Genomic DNA, 18,436 nt, shown 5'->3' on the forward strand with positions numbered 1-18,436 from the left:
GCAAATAGTGCATCATGAATGTTAGCTCTTGTTACCAGTATTTCTACTGACACCTATTTGTTGTTCTTATGACCTTTTCTACCTTCCCACATTTTCCTTAAAGTCTCTCTTTAATCAAATTTTTACCTTTCAGGGCTGTTACCTGCTGTAGTGTATCATTAAGAGTGTTCTTTTTGGGGTGAACTTTGCACTCCAGGTATCTGATGTTTACTCCTATTTGTAAAAATATATTAGTAGACACTTTTATAGGGTAGCCAGAAATTTATAAATGCATTGAACCTATAAAAATCCATTCTTAATGGGCTATTAGCAGTAGTTAATTTCCTCAATTTGTATTGCTCTTTAAAGGGAACTGGAAATACAGTGGCTCCTGCCTCTGTCACACGTGTGTCTCTCAGGTTGTAAGTGAGTGAGGAGAACTTGTTTCCTTTTATCCACTGCTCTTATATCTAATTCACAGGGAGTGGGTGCAAGTTACTGGTGCAGCAGGTTGCTGTATTACTTCTGTAGCAGTTGCAGGCTCTAGGCCCTCCCTGATGAGCATAGCATTCCTACCCATCACATCTGTATTTAATAGGCACACTGGCAGGGGCCACATCTTGCACTGCTTCTGCACCTTGTAGTCACATTACTGCCTTCCCTAGTTTCCGGTATGTGGATGAAAAATACAGTTAGAAATTCTGGACTGTTGTTGTGGGTTATGCATAAGAAGGAAGTGGAATTTTCTAGCTTTTTGTGTTTTTCTTTTTTCTTTCCCCACAGACAGTAAACATAGTCTGTACTTTATTAAAGACTAACTCTGTTAACAGTTTGACTTGGGAGAATGTCTTGCAAGTTTTGTTTCATATGTGCAAAATATCATGCTTTTCTGTTATTTTTTTTAGGATAATCTCTTTAGTGCAACAGCTGCTAAGAAGTCCACATCATCTCTCCCTGCTCAGAGCAAAGAGAAAGCAAAACCCTCCGAAGTCCTCCAAAAGAAAACATCTGCCTTACTGTTCAGTAGTGACGAGGAGGTGGGTAGAAAATTCTTCTAGACAAGAGTAAAAGATTGTCTAATGGGTTTTAAGAGTCATGGATATCCTAAATATTTTCTTTCTGTCTACTTCGTATCTGTTAAAGTTTAGTCACTAAGGACAGTAGTGACTTCCTTGAACAAAGATATATAACATAGTATATGCTGTATACTACATTGCATTTGCCACACACTATATAACATTTGAAAGCATTTTAAAATTTGTAACATCTCTTTAAGTGATTGTTCTTCCTGTAGTAATTCAACCATTAGCAGACTTTTTCCTGCCATAATATTATGGAAAATAAAAATAAAGGTGGGGTAACAATACACAAAGCATAAAGTTAAATCCAAGGTTTTAGAGTCATAGTTCTCTATCTTGGTTATTTATTGACTCACTTGGGAAATTTTAAAGAATACTGCTGGTAATTCTGAATTAATCAGTTTCAGATATGTCTTACTCCTGTAATTTTCTATAACTTTTTTTCCCCCTGGGATTCCGGTCTGTCATCATTGTGGAGTGCTGTTTTCCTGGAGAAACTTTCCTAGAGTAATGTGTGAGGTAGTCATGAGGGTGCCCTGTCAGCAAGTATAGACTCTGATTCAGGAAGTCTTGAGGGGGACTTACATAACAAGCCATTCGCTTGTGGATCCCACTTTGCTATAAAGGGCTCTGAATATTAGAGACCAGCGGATCACACATAAGCAAATAAGCAAGAACTCCTTGATGTGAAAAGGTGAGCAAACCCAGATGGAGTTCTCTTCAATGTGTTTTAAAGAAGGGTAGATTCATACTTGAATCTTACTTATATGCACAGTGCATGAGCTTTATATACTTTTTATCAAAGCATATTTTGAGATTTTAAAACTATAGAATACTATTTTTCTTCCGTATTGGGAGTTCTTAAAGTTTTATATTAATTTATTTAAAATTTTTTTGGTATGTGGTTCTAGGGAAGGCAGGCACTCTACCACTATGCCACACTCCCTGTACTAGAAGCTTTAAGTTTTATTCAAAAAATTTAAAATTACTTGGTTTTTTATTTGGGGAGTGGGGGTTGATCTCCATACCCAGCAGTACTCATGGCCTACTCCTGGCATTGCTGGGGGAATTATGCAGTGCTGAACCTGGGCCTCTTGCGTGCAAAGCTTGACCTCCAACCCATTGGTATTTTAATAATAATTTTTTAACAACACTCTCATCCCCCAGTCATTATTTCTAAACATCAAAAGAAGACAAGTTTCCTTGTTCTAACATATATTGAATCTCAGAGAGGAGAAGCATTGCCAGACCAGACAGTGTGGGGTATGAAGCATGAAAAGTTCTATCAGTTCAAAGAACCTGGACGTCTAGATTCTAGTTCTAAGCAAAGCCTTTGGGTAGAAACTTAATTCAGGAATGAGCCATGTAGTTTAATATAATAAATGTAAATACGACTTGTCTAGCAAACATAAGTTTTATTTTAGTCTCCGATTTCTTCTTAATTGCCATTGGATTTTAATTTGCATATTCTATTTTTAGGACCAATGGAGTATTACTGATTCACAGACCAAGTCAGCACCCGACAATAGATCAAAAGGAGAACTTAGAGACCCTGGGGTCACCAAGGTCCAGGAAGCAAAAACAGTGAAAAAAATCAGCCTCTTTGATGATAATGATGAAGATGATCTGTTTGCTATTGCTAAGGACAGGTGAGACAGTCCTTGTAAAAAAAATAACTTTTTCTTAAATTAAAGAAAATTAAAAAATAATGTTCAGTGTTTTTGGTAACAAAGTAAGGTGTTTGATGTTAAACTGTCAGTTCTTGGAGGTGGCTTGCTTTCTGTTTGTTGCCTAGTAATAATTCAGAAGATAAGACTGTTAGAGGCTAGAACTCTGCAGAGTTGTTCTTTATCATACCAGTTGCTGGTGACCCTCAGCTGTTCTGGATGATTCTGAACATTAATACTTGGATAAAAGCCAGCCAGATATGTGAAGGGAGCATGGTATAGCATGTTGCCAAATTAACCGAATTTAGAATAATTTCCCTGTTAGTATATATTTTTTTCTCTTGAGAGTCTTAGAAATTCATCTGAATGGTGGTATCATAAAGACACAATTGAATGACTATAAGTTCTATACATTGATGTGATGCTCAGGGATTACTCCTGGCTCTGTACTCAGGAATTACTCCTGGTGGTGGTCAGGGGACCATATGGGGTGCCAGGGATTGAACCCCGGTGGTCTGCTTGCGAGACAAGTGCCTTACCCACTGTACTATCATTCTGTTCCCCAAAATTTCTATTTCTGAGTATAGTCATCACATCAAATGTTGCCTTTTCTACCTTTAGCCCCTGTTATTTTACTTGTGACTCTATCTTTGGCTTCTGGTTAAGAAAATGGGTGCTAGATGTATCTGCCTCCGGCACCTGATACTGGGTTTGTAACCTTGCCTGTTTGTTTTTGAATAACCTTGTGCAAATTACCTAATCTGTGTGTCTAGGTTTCTTCACCTGTTTAATAAAAAATCATATGATACTTATCTTATAGGATTGTTGATAGAATTAAATAAAATCCAAATGTGAAATGTGTACCAAAAAATAAGAAAAGGGCCAGAGCGATAGTACAGCACATAGGGCATTTGCCTTGTATACACCTGACTTGGGTTCAATTCCCAGCACCCCATATTGTCCCTCCCCTCTCCCTCCTACCCCTTCCCCAGAGTGATCCCCGTACACAGAGCCAGGAGTAAGCCCAACATCCTATCTATTTTTGACTCCCTGTTTCCAGTGCTACACTGGGCTGGGTTTCTGCACTTGCACATTTCTATTCCATGAAAGGGTCTGACTGGTGTTTGCTCTGGCAGATTTTTATTGACCAACAGTAGTAGATGGGGAAGCTGGTGGAATGTAGTGAGGAGAGTTACGTTTAGTGAGATTTTGACTGTGCTTCCCCACCAACAGGGTGAGTACCAAGAGTGAGCAATGACAAGGAGCTCGACTTTCTGCCGCTTCTGAGAGACTATATGTGTAGGGGATAGAATCGGATAGTTTTAGGGTCTGAAAATAAGAACAGAAGATCAAAGAGGCCCATAAAAAGGTGGAGTTAAGTGTTGAAGGAGGTGCCACAGTAGATTCTGGCCCTGTGATTGCCTGAAAGCAACCTCCAGAAAAAGCACCCTTGCTTCCTGGTTCTTCCTTTGCCACAGAAAGTGGTGACAGGGAATACTGCCTTTGAGAGTGCTCAAGTGTTATGCTCCTTGGTCAAGGTCACAGTGGAGACACCTCCACAAAGTCAAAGGTATTTAGAAGGGACAAGATGAGGAGGGCTCTGGATTCTTCTGCATAAGCTGAGGCTCAGAGACTCATGAGTGGCTAAATAGAAATTGTGTCCACTTCAGAGCTTTTTCTTGTGTGCTTTCAGCTGTGTAAGGTTCATAGATTTGGCGTTTTGGTGTTAGGTGTGACCTAGAAAGAATCTCATATTTTTAAAAATCCCTTTTGCCTTTTCTTGTTTATTTGTGTAGCCAAAAGAAGTCCCAGAGAGCATCTCTCCTCTTTGAAGATGACGCTGACAGTGGAAGCTCTCTGTTTGGCTCTCCTCCCGCACCAGTTCCTCCTGCAGCAATGGTACTTAAAAAAATTAATTTGGTTTGGGGGCTACACCCAGCAGTGCTTAGGACATGTTCCTGGCTCTGCACTCTGGGATCACTCCTAGCAGTGCTTGGCGGACCATATGAAGTGGTGGGGATGGAACCAGGGTCGGGCAGGTCAGACAGTGCAAATGAACTGACCACTGCATTCTCTCTTCGGTTCCACTTGCATCTCTTTGAAGAACGTCTTCATTATTAAAAGAGTTGGGTAAAGTTAAGTTGTGATTTTTGTTTGTTTGGGGGCCATATCTGGCAGTGTTCAGGGCTTATTCCAGGCTGAATGCTCATGGATCACTCCTTGCGTGACCATATGGTGTGCCGAGGATTAGACTTGAACTTGGGTCAGTTGCATCCAAGGCAAGGCAAGTGCCCTACTTGTTGAACTGCTGCTCCAGCCAAGGTTTTTTGTGTATTTTTTTTTTTTTTAGGTATAAATAGAAACTTCAACTTTAGAGTAATATACCATAATCCAATGAATTTTGAAGGTTTAGGGAATTGAAGAATTCTTTCCATCTATAGTTATTATGATAGTTAGGTAAAACAAGGGCCACATTCGTGGCCACGCAACATCTTATTATGACATCTTATTATTTCATTCCTACTTTGGACAAACTGGCAGGTTACTGAATATAGCCTGCCCACACAGCAGAGTCTGGCAAACTCCCTGTGGCGTACCCAATATGCCAAATACCAATAACAATGATGGGTCTCATTCTCCTAAAGAGCCTTGAATATAATCTCAGGGCTAGGATGAAGGAGACGTTACTGGGGCCTGCTCGAGGCAATCAACGATTAACAGGATGATTGGTGATTTGTGATTTGTGATTGTTAGGTAAAACAAGGGCCAAAAGATAGGTAATCTAACATTGCTGAACAACCCTCACAGTTGAATTCTACAGTTGTGAAAGATAATTGCTGCTAGACAACAGTACGAGTATTTTTTGTGTAGAGAACCCACACCCATTTTTCAAAAATTTATATTTTAATGAATCACTATGAGATATAATTAAAAACCTCTCGTGATTGGGTTTTAGTCATACAATGTTCCAACACCCATCTCTTCACCAGTGTACATTTCCCACCACTAATACCAGTATTCCCTGAATCCCTCCTGCCACCCCCTCCTTCTTTGCTTAGCCTACCTGTATGACAGGCACTCTTCTCCTCCTTCTCCTCCTCCCCCCCCCGTCCCACCCATGCTCCCTCCCCCCCCCCGCCCCTTTCAGCACACATCTCCCATTCAGAGCAATTCTTTGTGACTATCATTGTCATAATGGTCCCTACTCTATCCCAACTGCCCTCTCCCCCAACCCTTGAGACAGGCTTCCAATCATCGACCAATCGTCCTGGTCCTTGTTTCTACTGTCCTTGGATGTTAGCCTAGACCATTTTTTAAAATTTTCTTTTTCGACCCATACCATACCTGGCCGTGTTTGGGGGCTCCTCCCAGCTTGATACTTGGGAGGTTATTGAGCCCCAGACTTCTAGCCCTTTACACTATTGCCACCCACCCCACCCACTCAACCTTCTTGCATTTTAAAGTAAAATATTGTAACCTGTCAAGAATTTAATTTCATTGTGAAAATTGCTTATCTTTAAGAAGTTTTAAAATCACTAGTTTCAGTGACTTTTTCTAGGTTAAAGGAGAAGATGGTATATGTTATATGAAGGGAGAATTTGGTGCATTATTAGTTCATGCATTCTATACCCTGATGAACTTGAATTTGAAATTATAGGCAGTTTTCAGTGAATTCAGCACATTCCATATTTTTTTTTTATTTGAATCCTTTCAGTTTTGCCTTCTTTTGAAACAGTGCATATAAGCACCATCACTAGCTGTGGAAATTATGTGATCTTTTCAAGTTGACAGCTGTATGATGGATTTTAGTGTATAGCTGAAAGAAATAAAGGAAGTACTGGATAGAGATAGAAGTTAGATTCATATCAGTGAAGCAATTTATTAAAGAGAGCAGAAATACACACAATATCTCTATATAGATACATCTATCTATCTGTGTGTGTATATATATATATATATATATATGCCAGGATGGAGGATGGTTTGGGCCACACTCTGTTGTTCTCAGGACCTACCTGGCTCTCAGTGATCACTTCTGGTAGAGCTCAGGGCATTATATGAGGTACTAGGAATTGAACCCAGGTTGACCACATGCAAGGCAAGCGCTCTAGCCACTGTACTATCACTCCAGCCCCAAGAACAAATATATCTTTATTCGTAACTACTAACTAAGCCTGGCTTGAAAATAAGGATTTGCTTTTATATAGACAGGAGTAGGATGTGGAAGTATGAAAGCTTGCACTAAGTTTAAGGAATAGTGAGGGGCCAAGCAATAATATGGCTGATAGGGTATTTACCTTACACACAGCCAACCCAGGTTCAACCCTGATATTCCATTTGGTTCCCCAAGCCCCACCGGGAGTGATTCTTTGGGCACCCCCAATTGCCCCTTCAGGTGGGCCCTAGTATATGGATCAAGGGTTACAATGAGGCAGCAGTTGATGGCCGCAGTCAGCATTTTCTTAATACAGACTGTAGGTTTGGGGTAGGAGATGATGTGATGTGGGTGTCATATTTTAGCCACACACATGGGGTGATATTCTGTAACTGAACTCTTAAAAGGAGAGACACCAATGAGACACCAGTGTGGGTGGCAGAGGGAAGGATCACTCAAAGGCAGTGTCTGTGAAGTTAACAGACGCAAGGAAACATAGATGCTTAGAGACATAGTGGCCAAAACTCCAGTGCTAAGCTGGCAAGCCTGAGGAAGTCGCGGTCAGTGCTTTTTTTCTACTGATGCCACATCCTTAACCTGTGCTGCCACTCCCTAGAGGGGACTGTGGTTTTGACTTGTTCTGTGCATCATTCTATGTGTCGTGAGTCAGGCACACTTTTTGTTTTTATTTTAATTTGAGGATGTCATTCACTCTCATGGTAGAAAAAAGAGACTGTCCCCGAGGGACCGCCTTTGCTGTTCAGTGACGAAGAGGAGAAGGAGGCACTGGTGGGAGAGCAACCTGTGGCCAAGAAAGATACGAGTACTAAAGACTCACCAGAATTGGGGCAAACTCCTATGGCTGAAGAGTCAGACAAGGTGAGCTTTTTATCCTCTGTGTGCTTTTTGGGGTTTGTGCCACACCTAGGAGTGCTCAGGCCTTTCTTCTGGTTCTGTGCTCAAGGATCACTCCTGCCATGGCTCTGGGGACCATATGTGGTGCCAGGGATTGAACACGGGTCAGCCATGTGCAAGGCAAATGCCCTACATACTGTGTTATTGCTCCAGCTTTTTTGCGTTCTGCTGCTTTTTGTCTCTTGCATGTTCTTATGAAATACACACCTCCACAACATTCACATTTATCTGCCACCAACATCTGTGTTTTATTTTTTAATTTTTTTAAATGAACTTTTTTAAAAATTTTTTTTATTGGTGAATCACTGTGAGGTACAGTTACAGATTTTCAAATTTTTGTCGTTGTGTTTCAGTCATACAATGCTCGAGTACCCATCCCTCCACCAGTACCCATTGTCCACCACTGATGATCCCAGTATCCCTCCCACCCACACCACCCTGTTCCTCCCCTCCCCCCCCCCCCCACACCACCTCTGTGGCAGGGCATTCCCTTTTGTTCTCTCTCCTTTTGGGTGTTGTGGTTTGCAATGGAGGAATTGAGTGGCCATTGTGTTTGATTTATAGTCTACTTTTAGCACGTATCTTCCATCACAAGCGGGTCTTCCAGCCACATTTTACCTGGTATTCCCTTTTCTATCTGAGCTGCCTTTCCCCCCAGTATGTGAGGCCAGCTTCCAAGCTGTGGAGCAAACTTCCTGGTACTTACCTCTGTTATTATTGGCTGCTGGTCTCCCATTCTGTTACTTTATATTCCACAGATGAGTGCAATCTCTTTCTATGTCTGTCTCTTTTTGACTCATTTCACTTAGCATGGTACTTTTCATGTTGATCCACTTTGCAAAGATTATGACTTCATCTTTTCAACAGCTGCATAGTACTCCATTGTGTAGATGTACCAAAGTTTCTTTAACCAGTCATCTGTTCTTGGGCGGTTGGGTTTTTTCCAGATTCTGGATATTGTAAACAGTCCTGCTATGAACATACGTGTGCAGATCTCATTTCGACTATACTTTTTTTGCCTCTCCGGGATATATTATTTTTTTTTTTGAAAATTTGAACATTTACTGTAAAGGTTGAAGAAGAAAATCTCCAAATCCAGTGTCAGGGAAACCTTCCATGGGCTCTTGCTGAGGTTCTCTAGGCATGTGTGCACACACTGTGATGTGTGTTTGCTGTTGAACATTGTCGTTGTGTGTCCGCTTAGCCTTTTCTCTTTCTGATTTTGCCTTCTCTATTTGCCTTCCTTTCTCCAGTGTGTTTTTTCAAAGTTTGCTTCTTCATTTTTGTTTTCTTTCTGCATATCTGCTCTTTCAGAATTATCCTCCTTTCCATACTTTTCTGCTACCCTTAATTCCCTGCTAGTTCCTACCAGTTCTTGAATTAAGATGGCAATTTTTTTTTTTTTTTGCTTTTTGGGTCACACCTGCTGATGCACAGGGGTTACTCCTGGTTCTACAATCAGGAGTCACCCCTGGCGGTGCTCAGGGGATCATATGGGATGCTGGGAATCAAACCCGGGTCGGCCGCTTGCAAGGCAAACACCCTACCAGCTCTGCTATTGCTCTAGCCCCCAAATGGCAATTTTTTGAGATTTGTATTTTCTGTTTTACATTTACTTAGGGCTAGAGCGATAGCACAGCGGGTAGGGTGTTTGCCTTGCACGCGGCCGACGGGCCGACCCGGGCTCCATTCTTCCCCACCTCTCTGAGAGCCAGGAGAGATACTCTTGGCAAGCTACTGAGAGAATCTCGCCCGCACAGCAAAGCCTGGCAAGTTACCTGTGACGTATTCGATATATCAAACATAGCAACAAGCTGTCTCACAATGTTACTGGGCCCGCTCAAGCAAATCGATGAGCAACAGGAGGACAGTGGCAGTGACAGTGACATTTACTTAATGTTGGCTGTAAATTTGAGCTAAGTGAAATGTGTGTGCTAAAACCCCAGCTTCCTCTTAGGTGGTCTGTCATCTCCTGAAGGAAATCTGCTAACTTGCTACGGACTACTGAGTTGTGCTACTGACTGAATCGGGAGTCAAAGATTGCCTTCCACCTACAAATTAGTTCTTTCTTTTTAAGCTTTCTTATATTCTGTGCCTTAACTACTTAGATTAAAAACTCTTTTAGGACTTTTGTGACCCTACCACATGCACTTTTCTTATCGAGGCTCCTTGGATACCCGTGATACGGTGGTGCATTTCATTTGTACCAGAAATTGTGTGACGGTCTCTTATTTGCATTTTGGACCTTTTCTGTGTTCCTGTAGTTCTGTGGTTTCTAGTAACCCCAGTCATTGCTCATTCCACACTTGAATTCAAACTACTTCTTGTACTGCTGAGTATAAGCTGGTGCCGCTGAGCTTGCTTGAGTATGCGCTACTTGAAGATTGGGGCCAGGTTTGTTTTGCTCACTGCTGTCATAGTTGGCCTATTACTGGGCACAAGGCAGGCCTTTTAAAATTACAGTTGTCTTTGAAGTACCATGTATTTTCAGTTTAGCCACTTTGAAATCAGGATACATCTCAGAGTCAATGGCACGTTTAACGAGGAGCCAATTTTTCTTTCTTGCTAGCTCCTAACAGTAGTAGTGATTTTATGAAGGATGACTTCTGACTTGAAATATGGTGATGGCTGAATAAAAAAGTGTTCTACTTTAGAATCGCTTGAGAGATTATCCTAATTGGATGATTCAAAACATAAGCCTTCTGTAATTTGTTCTAATTTTTGTCAGTTGGAGTTTTTTTTGGGTATTTATATACTAAATATTAGGAAATAGAAGATCCACCACAGTAATTCTGACATGTGTGTCTTCTCTGTGACTTAGAATGTAGTTTAGAGTGAATATATAAAACATATCTTAGTAAGAAGGAGAAACCCATGACTTTAAACTGATTAGGAAAATTATCTTTGACTATGGATTATTTGTACAAGATACCATTTGGACATCTTTTAAAGAACTCACCTCAGGTTAGCGTAGACAGCTCAGTGGGGTGGTGTGCATGATTTGTATTTGGAAGACCCAGGTTCTAGGTCTGGTACCACATGGTTCTCCAGGCCCTGCAGGAATGACGCCTTAAAGGACATCACTGTGAGTAAACCTGGAGATTCATAAATTAAACTAGACAACAGAAAAATAATAGTCCTTTAAGAGATACTTTTAAAAGCTTTAGATCTTTATTCCTTGGAAGTAGAAGTGATTTATTAGCTGCCATGCCCTGAAATATGCAAATGTGAGCTTGGGAAGCCCTGTGATAAAATTTCTATTCCCATAAGTTTACTTTTTATATATTTTTCCTCATTTTCATTTTCAGGAAAGTCTTTTTAACATACCTACTCAGGAAGCAACCAAGCATTCTGATTTATTTTCATCGTCTCCTTTGGAAAAAGGAACCAAAACTAGAACCAAAACTGTTCTTAGTCTATTTGATGAGGAAGAAGATAAAACAGATGATCTAAATAGCATCCAACCTCTAAAGAAAGAAGCAGGAAAGGTGAGCAGAAAGAAATAAAGGTTCACGTCTTTAGAAGGGTCAAAGGATTTCATTTCATGGTCAGTTTTTGAGTTGCTAAAGAAATAAGGATTTTAAATAACAGCCGAGACTTGGTAAGGATATAGAGAAACTGGAACCTTCATTCATTTCTGTTGTGAATATAAAATACTGCAGCCACTTGGTAAAACAATTTGGTGTTTCTTCGGATCATTGTTATAGGTAGATACCACAGGACTTAGCAGTTTTACTTAGAGGTAAATCCAAGAGAAATGAAAACATGTTCACATGAAAACTTTAAAGTAATGTACCAACATTTTTCACTTATCCAAGAAAATGGAAACAGCTCAAATGTTAATTGATGAAAAGTAAATACAATGTGCATGTCCATATAATGGAATATTATAAGAAAAAGTGTTAGTAAGACAAGCTTTAACACAGTTTGAAAACTTGAACTGAGTGAACTTTGAAAACGTGCCTCAGTGAAAGAAACCAGTGACAGAAGTCAAAATATATAATTCCATGTATTTGAAATACCTTGAATAGAAAAATCCATGGATACATACATCCATAGAGAGTAGATCAGTATTTGTTTGTATCTGTGAGAGAATGCGGGACTAGATCGTAATGGGTAATGGGAGGAGACTGCTAATAGACTTTCTTTGTGGGGAATGAGAGTAATCTAAACCTAGATTGTCGGTGTGTTTGCCCAAATACGGATGTAATAAATGATGCATTTTGAGTAGTTGGGACTTATAAAATCTTAATAGAGATGTTAAGGAGAAAGTTTAGTTTGAGGCCAAAGATTGCCAGTGTTTTTTTGGTAAACCAAACTATGGGCATATTGATTTCTTTGTATTTATTTCATTGTCCATATTGATTTCTACAGAAAAGGAAGTTTCATGACTTTTTAGTAACATTATTAGTGCAACCACGTTTATGAGAGCTATACTCAGTAGATAGGAATAATTTGCTATCCGTTTCTTTCAGTCTTTTAGTGTAGTCAAGCTTCATGCTGTGTTGGTTTTGTAGTATGTTTTTCAGGATTATGAAAATTCTCCCTGTATTTGTGAAGTGTAACCATCTATTATTTAGTAATAATAATTACTTGTTCACTTTTAATGTGACATGCTTTGAAGTGGGTTTTAATCTGGGCTTTTGATAGTAGAAGAAATTGAGCTTGACATTTTTATGTTAATTAAATGACAAGTGTGAAGCTTTATAATCTCAAACCAAGTGATGCAAGTACTTTCAGATGTGGTATTTAATTCAAATTAGATGAAATTATTTGGAGTCTGAAAGTAACAGGGGTAGCAAGTCGATGGATGTCCTAGAAATTTAGCTGGCCTTCCCAGTGCCAGGTCTAAGGGTCCTAATAAGTTAGCAATACGTGCACGACAGCTTTAGGTAGTCCCTTAGGGTTAATTCTACTGTTTCTTCTTCCCTTTGTCAAGTAGATAGAACTTGTTTTATTTTATAACTTGATTTCCAGAATATTTCTCAGTACAGAACTGTTAGATTGTTTTGTATATGTTTTATGTAGCTGTAGGCATGTTCTCTCTCATTTTGGGTCAGTCAATACTATTCTGATGTGTGAAAGTGTCCTTCTCTTTCTGAGTGGCACTTAGACTGTGTCCAGCCTTGAGTCATTGTAAGCAGATGCTCCAGAGCATGTTGGTGTTTTCATCTTTGTAGCTGTAGTCTGATCTCTTTGAGATAAATCTGAGACGTCTAAGCACATACGGATTTCCCTTTTTTTCCCTCAGAGTCCTGATCCTGATACCCGCCCTAAGAGCACAGGTGTCTTTCAGGATGAAGAGTTGCTTTTTAGTCACAAGCTCCAGAAGGACAATGACCCAGATGTTGACCTTTTTGCCAGCACCAAGAAAACCAAGGTCAGTCCGAAATGATTCTCCAGTGGTGACTTTTATTATTGCATTAGATATTTTCTTAGCAGCTCATCTTACTCTGGAGATGTTTTTGATATTGACCTTGAGTGTTTTGTCTGTTGCAGTTGTTGGCGCCAAGTGTCGGGAGCCTGTTTGGGGATGATGACGATGATGATCTTTTCAGCTCTGCCAAGTCCCCGTCTTTGGTACCAGCCTTTTGTTCTCAAGTCTGGGGTGTGTGGCAAAATGTCTGGGAAAGAAAAATTAATGTTCAGAAATACCAGAGGTTCCCAAACTTATTTGGCTTGGTTCTCAAACTTACCTGCTTACCACCCTCTTTTCAAAAAAAAAAAAAAGAAAAGAAGAAACAACCAATAAAACCATGACCGGTTGCTCCCTTGGAAATTATCTTCCTTAAGTGAACAAATAGGAAGCACTCCCCAGTTGCTCCAGAGGCCTTTTTCTCGGTCCTGCAATATTGTTCCAGCACCTGCGTCCCCCTCTTCCTGGGGGCAGTATTGTCCACAGTGGAAAAACTGAATTATAAGATGATTATAAGAATCACATAGAGGACTGTGATTCTTATTAGTAAGTGAGCAGCTAATCGAACACTGTTGAGATTGTTGAGTTATTTCTATATTATGACCTCAATGTAAAAGCATCAACAAATACTGACTTTCTTACTTTATTATAAATTGTTTGCCTTTTAAAGCTATTTAAAGGGCAGAACATACAATGCAGTGAGTGATTAAATATTCTACTTTTCATTTACAAAACTTTAAATCTCAGTATTACCCTGTGTATATCACTTTTTCCTTCCTGCTCTAGTAGATTTTATTTGTACCATCTCATTATAAAATAAAAAATATGCAGTCTCTAGGAAGCTATTTCTGAAATGACACTTTAGATTTCATTTGATTCTTCTTTGAGAAATGACTTTTTAAGACTTAAAATCCAGGGGCTGAACAAGGGCTGGAGCAATAGTAGAGCATGTAACATTCCTGCATTGCATGCAGCTGACCTGGGTTCAATTCCCAGCATCCCATATAGTCCCTCAAGTACCACCAGGAATGCTTCCTTAGTGTTGAGTCAGGAGTGACCCCTTAGCATAACTGAGTATGACCCCAAAAGAAATCCAAAATGACTTGAAAGTCATATTTGTTTACTATTGTTCTTTAAGATACCAGAGAAGAAGAAGGTGGTGAAAAAAGATCACTCTGCTTCATCTTTAAAGAATCAGAAATATCCTGATGGCAAAGAAAAAAGCATGTGGAAACCGGAAACACCTCAGGTTAGAACTGATCTGTTTAAGGATTTTTTTTTTGTTTCAGTACAGATTAACTCCACCATTCAGATCCAAGGTTATTTTGGAGTTCTGTTAATTTGAGGAGCAAATAGTATCCACGAATCCAGAATCTTTGCTTTCTTTACTGAATTTTATTAAAGCCTTATATGTATATCTCTTCTCTCTGCACACCACTATAAATCTATTTTACTTTTTAACTGTTTCCAAATTTGATCCCAAGATAGAATTAAATATGTTAGGATGAAGAATTATTTTCCCTCTTGAACTCCATTTCTTCTTTTGGACTGCCTTGAAATAGTACAATGACATTAAAATTAAACGTGTAGGGGCTGGAGAGATAGCACAGTGTGACCCGGGTTCGATTCCCAGCATCCCATATGGTTCCCTGAGCACTGCCAGGAGTAACTCCTGAGTGCAGAGCCAGGAGTAACCCCTGTGCATCGCCAGGTACTTTACCCAAAAAGCAAAAAATAAATAAATAAATAAATTAAATGTGTGAATTTTGCACGATTACTTGATTCTCCTCTGTTAACTTTTCTGCAGTCACTCCATCTTCAGAGTCTTCTCTATGAAGCTCCTGAGAACACACCAGGGTTGGAGAGTGAGTCTGATTCTGGCTCATGATAGTCTCAGGGTATCTCACTGAGTGAGGCCCTCTTTATTCTCTGCTGTGAAGAACATACACTAGGCCTAGTATGTCTCAGTGACTCATCCCAGGGATCAGTTTCTTTCACCACAGCCACTCAGCTTTAGGTGAATTCCTATATGGTCCATAATATTTGCTGTAGGTGAGCAGCCTGGTAATACTGCAAACTGCTCAGGTTTTGGTGCTGTGATACACTATGACTTCTAAGAATCTTATTCATGTTGTGTTTCCTTTTATTCCATGGATGTAGTCTGACAGCCTTTCCACTTGTATTACAGTTAAGGGGGCATATGTGGTATATTATCAAGGAAATGTTTCGAGGGCCCAGGAGAGATTTGAATGCCTTTTGCCATTACAGAATTTGAGAACGTGACAACTTTACTCCACCACGGTTTTGTTTATAGGTATAAGTTATAATCCAAAAGATACTTTTCTTTCTATTTCTCTAGTGGAGTTTTAACTGAATGTAATTTCACACAGGACTCACCAGATCCTGCTCCATTTAAAACCAGAGAGCCATCCTCCCGGATCTGGAAAATACAAGTAATTATTATACCTCTGGAATCTTCATAGTCTGCCTTGTGGCATCTATAAACTTTTTTGGAGTTGTACTTGTCAGCTTCTGCCAGGCATTTTCTCATTTCTTCCCCATCCTCTGATTGTTGCTTCTTGTATGCGGTGCCTAACATCTGTTCTGGGAGCCCAGTGGTGGAAATTCTCTGTTTTTAATTCTAAGCTGAGTTTGGGAGAATTCCCTGCATTTCTCTTTCACTTCTCATGCATTGCATATACTGAATTGCTTGTGTGTTATGGTAATAACGATAGGCTGTAGAGTTCGAGAAAACATAGGGGGTAAGTTTGATCTTTCTTCTTTAGGCAAATTTAGCAATTAACCCGGCAGCCTTGCTGCCTGCTGCAGCTCCCCCCCAGATGCCTGGAGTGAAGCCTGTTTTGCCGGAACTGGGTTTTCCTTCGCCTGAACCTGGGAAGATTCACAGTCTGGAAAGTGTGCCCACTGTTCCTGAGAGTGGGGAGGTCGGCGTGAGTTTTGATCTTCCTGCTCAGGCAGATACCTTGCACAGTGCAAACAAGGTAATGAAACCATCTTTGCTTGCTGGATTACTGTTTCAACCAGAGCACTGTGTGTGTGTTTATTCCTAGTGCATCGATTACTCACAGTAGATTGACCCCCAAATCCCCATTTGAAGGAAGTACCTCATCCTTCTTCAGTTTCCCTGTCCCCGTTCTGCTTCCTTGACTCTTTGCCCTTTTCCCCATTGTCTGCATTTGTTTCTTTCACTTCTACTCCTTAGCTGCAGTGCAGTTCCACTAACTCCAGGCTCTCCTCATTATAAATGGGTGGGTGGAGGGGAGGGGGTCTTTTGAACACAAAGTAGACAGTGTTTTTCCTCTGCTGGCTCCTTACTGTTTGGAGAACATTTGAGCTCTTCGATTTGGTGTTGATGCCTCTTTAAATCAGTGACAACCAAAGTCTTCAGCTCCCTCATCAGTTATCCCTCGCTGTCCACTGAACTCCAGTTACACTGGATCCCATTCCCTGAACACACTCTCTGTCTGACCTGCTGCTGCAGGTACTTCACTCTGCTTGCTGTCTCAGGAGTGCTTTTCCTTATCTGCAGCCCTGTTCAAGCTTCTTGTGTCTGTGCTGTTTTCCCTCTTGCTTTCCTGTCTAGGGCTCAGCTTAGATCCTCTGGAATAATTCCCGGAGTATGGGCCCCTCACAAGGTTCCACGAGACTACATGACTTATTTCAGGTTATGCTTTTATTTCAGGTGATTCAATTTCCCCATCCCCTCCTATCCACTCTCCCTACTCTAGAGAATACCCGATCTCTGAGTGAAGAACAGAACTTAGTAAGCCCAGGCACTTATATTTTAGTATTTTCAACCCTATTTTCCTTGTGAAAAATGAAACCTCCTCTTCCACTTGTAAAAATCTATTTGGTTTTGGGACCACACCTGATGGTCCTCAGGGACCACTTCCGACTCTGCTTAGGGAACCATATGTGGTGTCTGTGTGGATTGTCTGTGTGTAAGGCAAGTGCCTTACCACTGTATTATCTTTCCATGCCTTTCCCACCTTTTTTTTATTTGATGTGACATTGATTTACATTATTGAATTTGTTTCAGGAATCCTTTCTCATAACTAAAGTGATAAAATCTCCCCGCATCTATTGGGTCTTCTGTTTTTCCCATTCTTCCTTCCTCTCTGGCAGTTTAGGTTCTCTGGTCAAACTCATGGTGGTTTTTTTTATCTGTTCTCTTGTTTTGTTTTATCCCACATATGACTAAAACCATCTGATATTTGCCTTTCTCCATCTTAATTCATCCTGCACTATACCCTACAGTTCCATCCATGTTGATGCACACGTCAGGTATTCTCTGTTTTGTATTGTTGAATAGTGTGAGCAGTGTTCCATTGTGTATGTATAGCACAGCTTCTTTATCTATTCATCCTTTGTTGGTCACGTGGCTTGTTTCTTTATCTTGGTAAATAACAGTGTGAAGAAAATGTACATATTTCCTTTCAGATTAGTATTTTTTACATTCTTTGGATAGATACTTAGGAGTGAAATTTCTAGATCATGGGTAAGTCTGTTTTTTAACATCGTGAGTGCTCCCAAAATGTTGCTTATTTACAAAAGGTAAATCAGTGTATCTTCCCACCAACAGTGAGCAAAGGTTATTTTTTGTTCACAATCTTTGCCTTCTGGGCGACACCTGGCATGCTAAGGGGTTGCTCCTGGTTCTGATCTCAGGAATTCTTCCTGGCGGGCTCAGAATCGAACTTGGGTTGGTTGTGTGCATGCAAGGCAAATCCCTGCCTAATGTATTTTTGCCCCAGCTCCTGCCAGCACTTCTGTTTCTCGTGTTAGGCCATTATCACAAAACCCTTTTTCTGTTTGGGGAAAGGGATCCTTTTATTTATGAAATTTCTTTTCATTAGGCAAACAAAGTCAAGTAGTTAGCTCAAGTAGCTCAAAATAACTTGATTATACAGTTTGGAAAATCTTACAGATGTTGCTTTTTTCTAACAACTATTTTTAAGGTTACAGTAAGGGTTCTGATTTCTAATCCATATCTTTTATGTGGAATGGTTAACATATGAATTAGTGTTTGTTATCTTTGTTCTTCAGACTAATTTTTAACTAGTTCCCTATAAAGTCACTACCAGAATTTTCCAGTTCTTTTTATTTTGAAATATACTCGGATTTAAATTGAGGGTAGAATATATGGCTGGGGAGGCCATGGGGCACAGTACCAATGTGCCTACTTTGTAGGGTCCCAGAGGAA

The 18,436-nt window shown here is 40.2% G+C and overlaps 1 protein-coding gene across 2 annotated transcripts in view; it reads left to right on the plus strand.

The window, feature by feature from the left end:
- WASHC2A (WASH complex subunit 2A) overlaps positions 1 to 18,436 on the plus strand; it is a 56,925-nt gene that overhangs the window by 34,075 nt on the left and 4,414 nt on the right. Inside the window, exons 19-28 of one of the 2 annotated variants that reach the window (XM_056130415.1) lie at positions 885 to 1,016; positions 2,538 to 2,707; positions 4,522 to 4,624; positions 7,605 to 7,760; positions 11,105 to 11,284; positions 13,048 to 13,176; positions 13,296 to 13,376; positions 14,351 to 14,461; positions 15,603 to 15,665; positions 15,999 to 16,214. In XM_056130415.1, the coding sequence (XP_055986390.1) occupies positions 885 to 1,016; positions 2,538 to 2,707; positions 4,522 to 4,624; positions 7,605 to 7,760; positions 11,105 to 11,284; positions 13,048 to 13,176; positions 13,296 to 13,376; positions 14,351 to 14,461; positions 15,603 to 15,665; positions 15,999 to 16,214 (1,341 nt within the window). The remainder of the gene's footprint in view (positions 1 to 884; positions 1,017 to 2,537; positions 2,708 to 4,521; positions 4,625 to 7,604; positions 7,761 to 11,104; positions 11,285 to 13,047; positions 13,177 to 13,295; positions 13,377 to 14,350; positions 14,462 to 15,602; positions 15,666 to 15,998; positions 16,215 to 18,436) is intronic. The other variant, XM_056130416.1, reaches the window with a different exon arrangement.

Source organism: Sorex fumeus, unplaced genomic scaffold, assembly GCF_029834395.1.
Source record: "Sorex fumeus unplaced genomic scaffold, SorFum_2.1 ptg000078l, whole genome shotgun sequence".
NCBI classification, from domain to species: Eukaryota; Metazoa; Chordata; class Mammalia; order Eulipotyphla; family Soricidae; genus Sorex; species Sorex fumeus.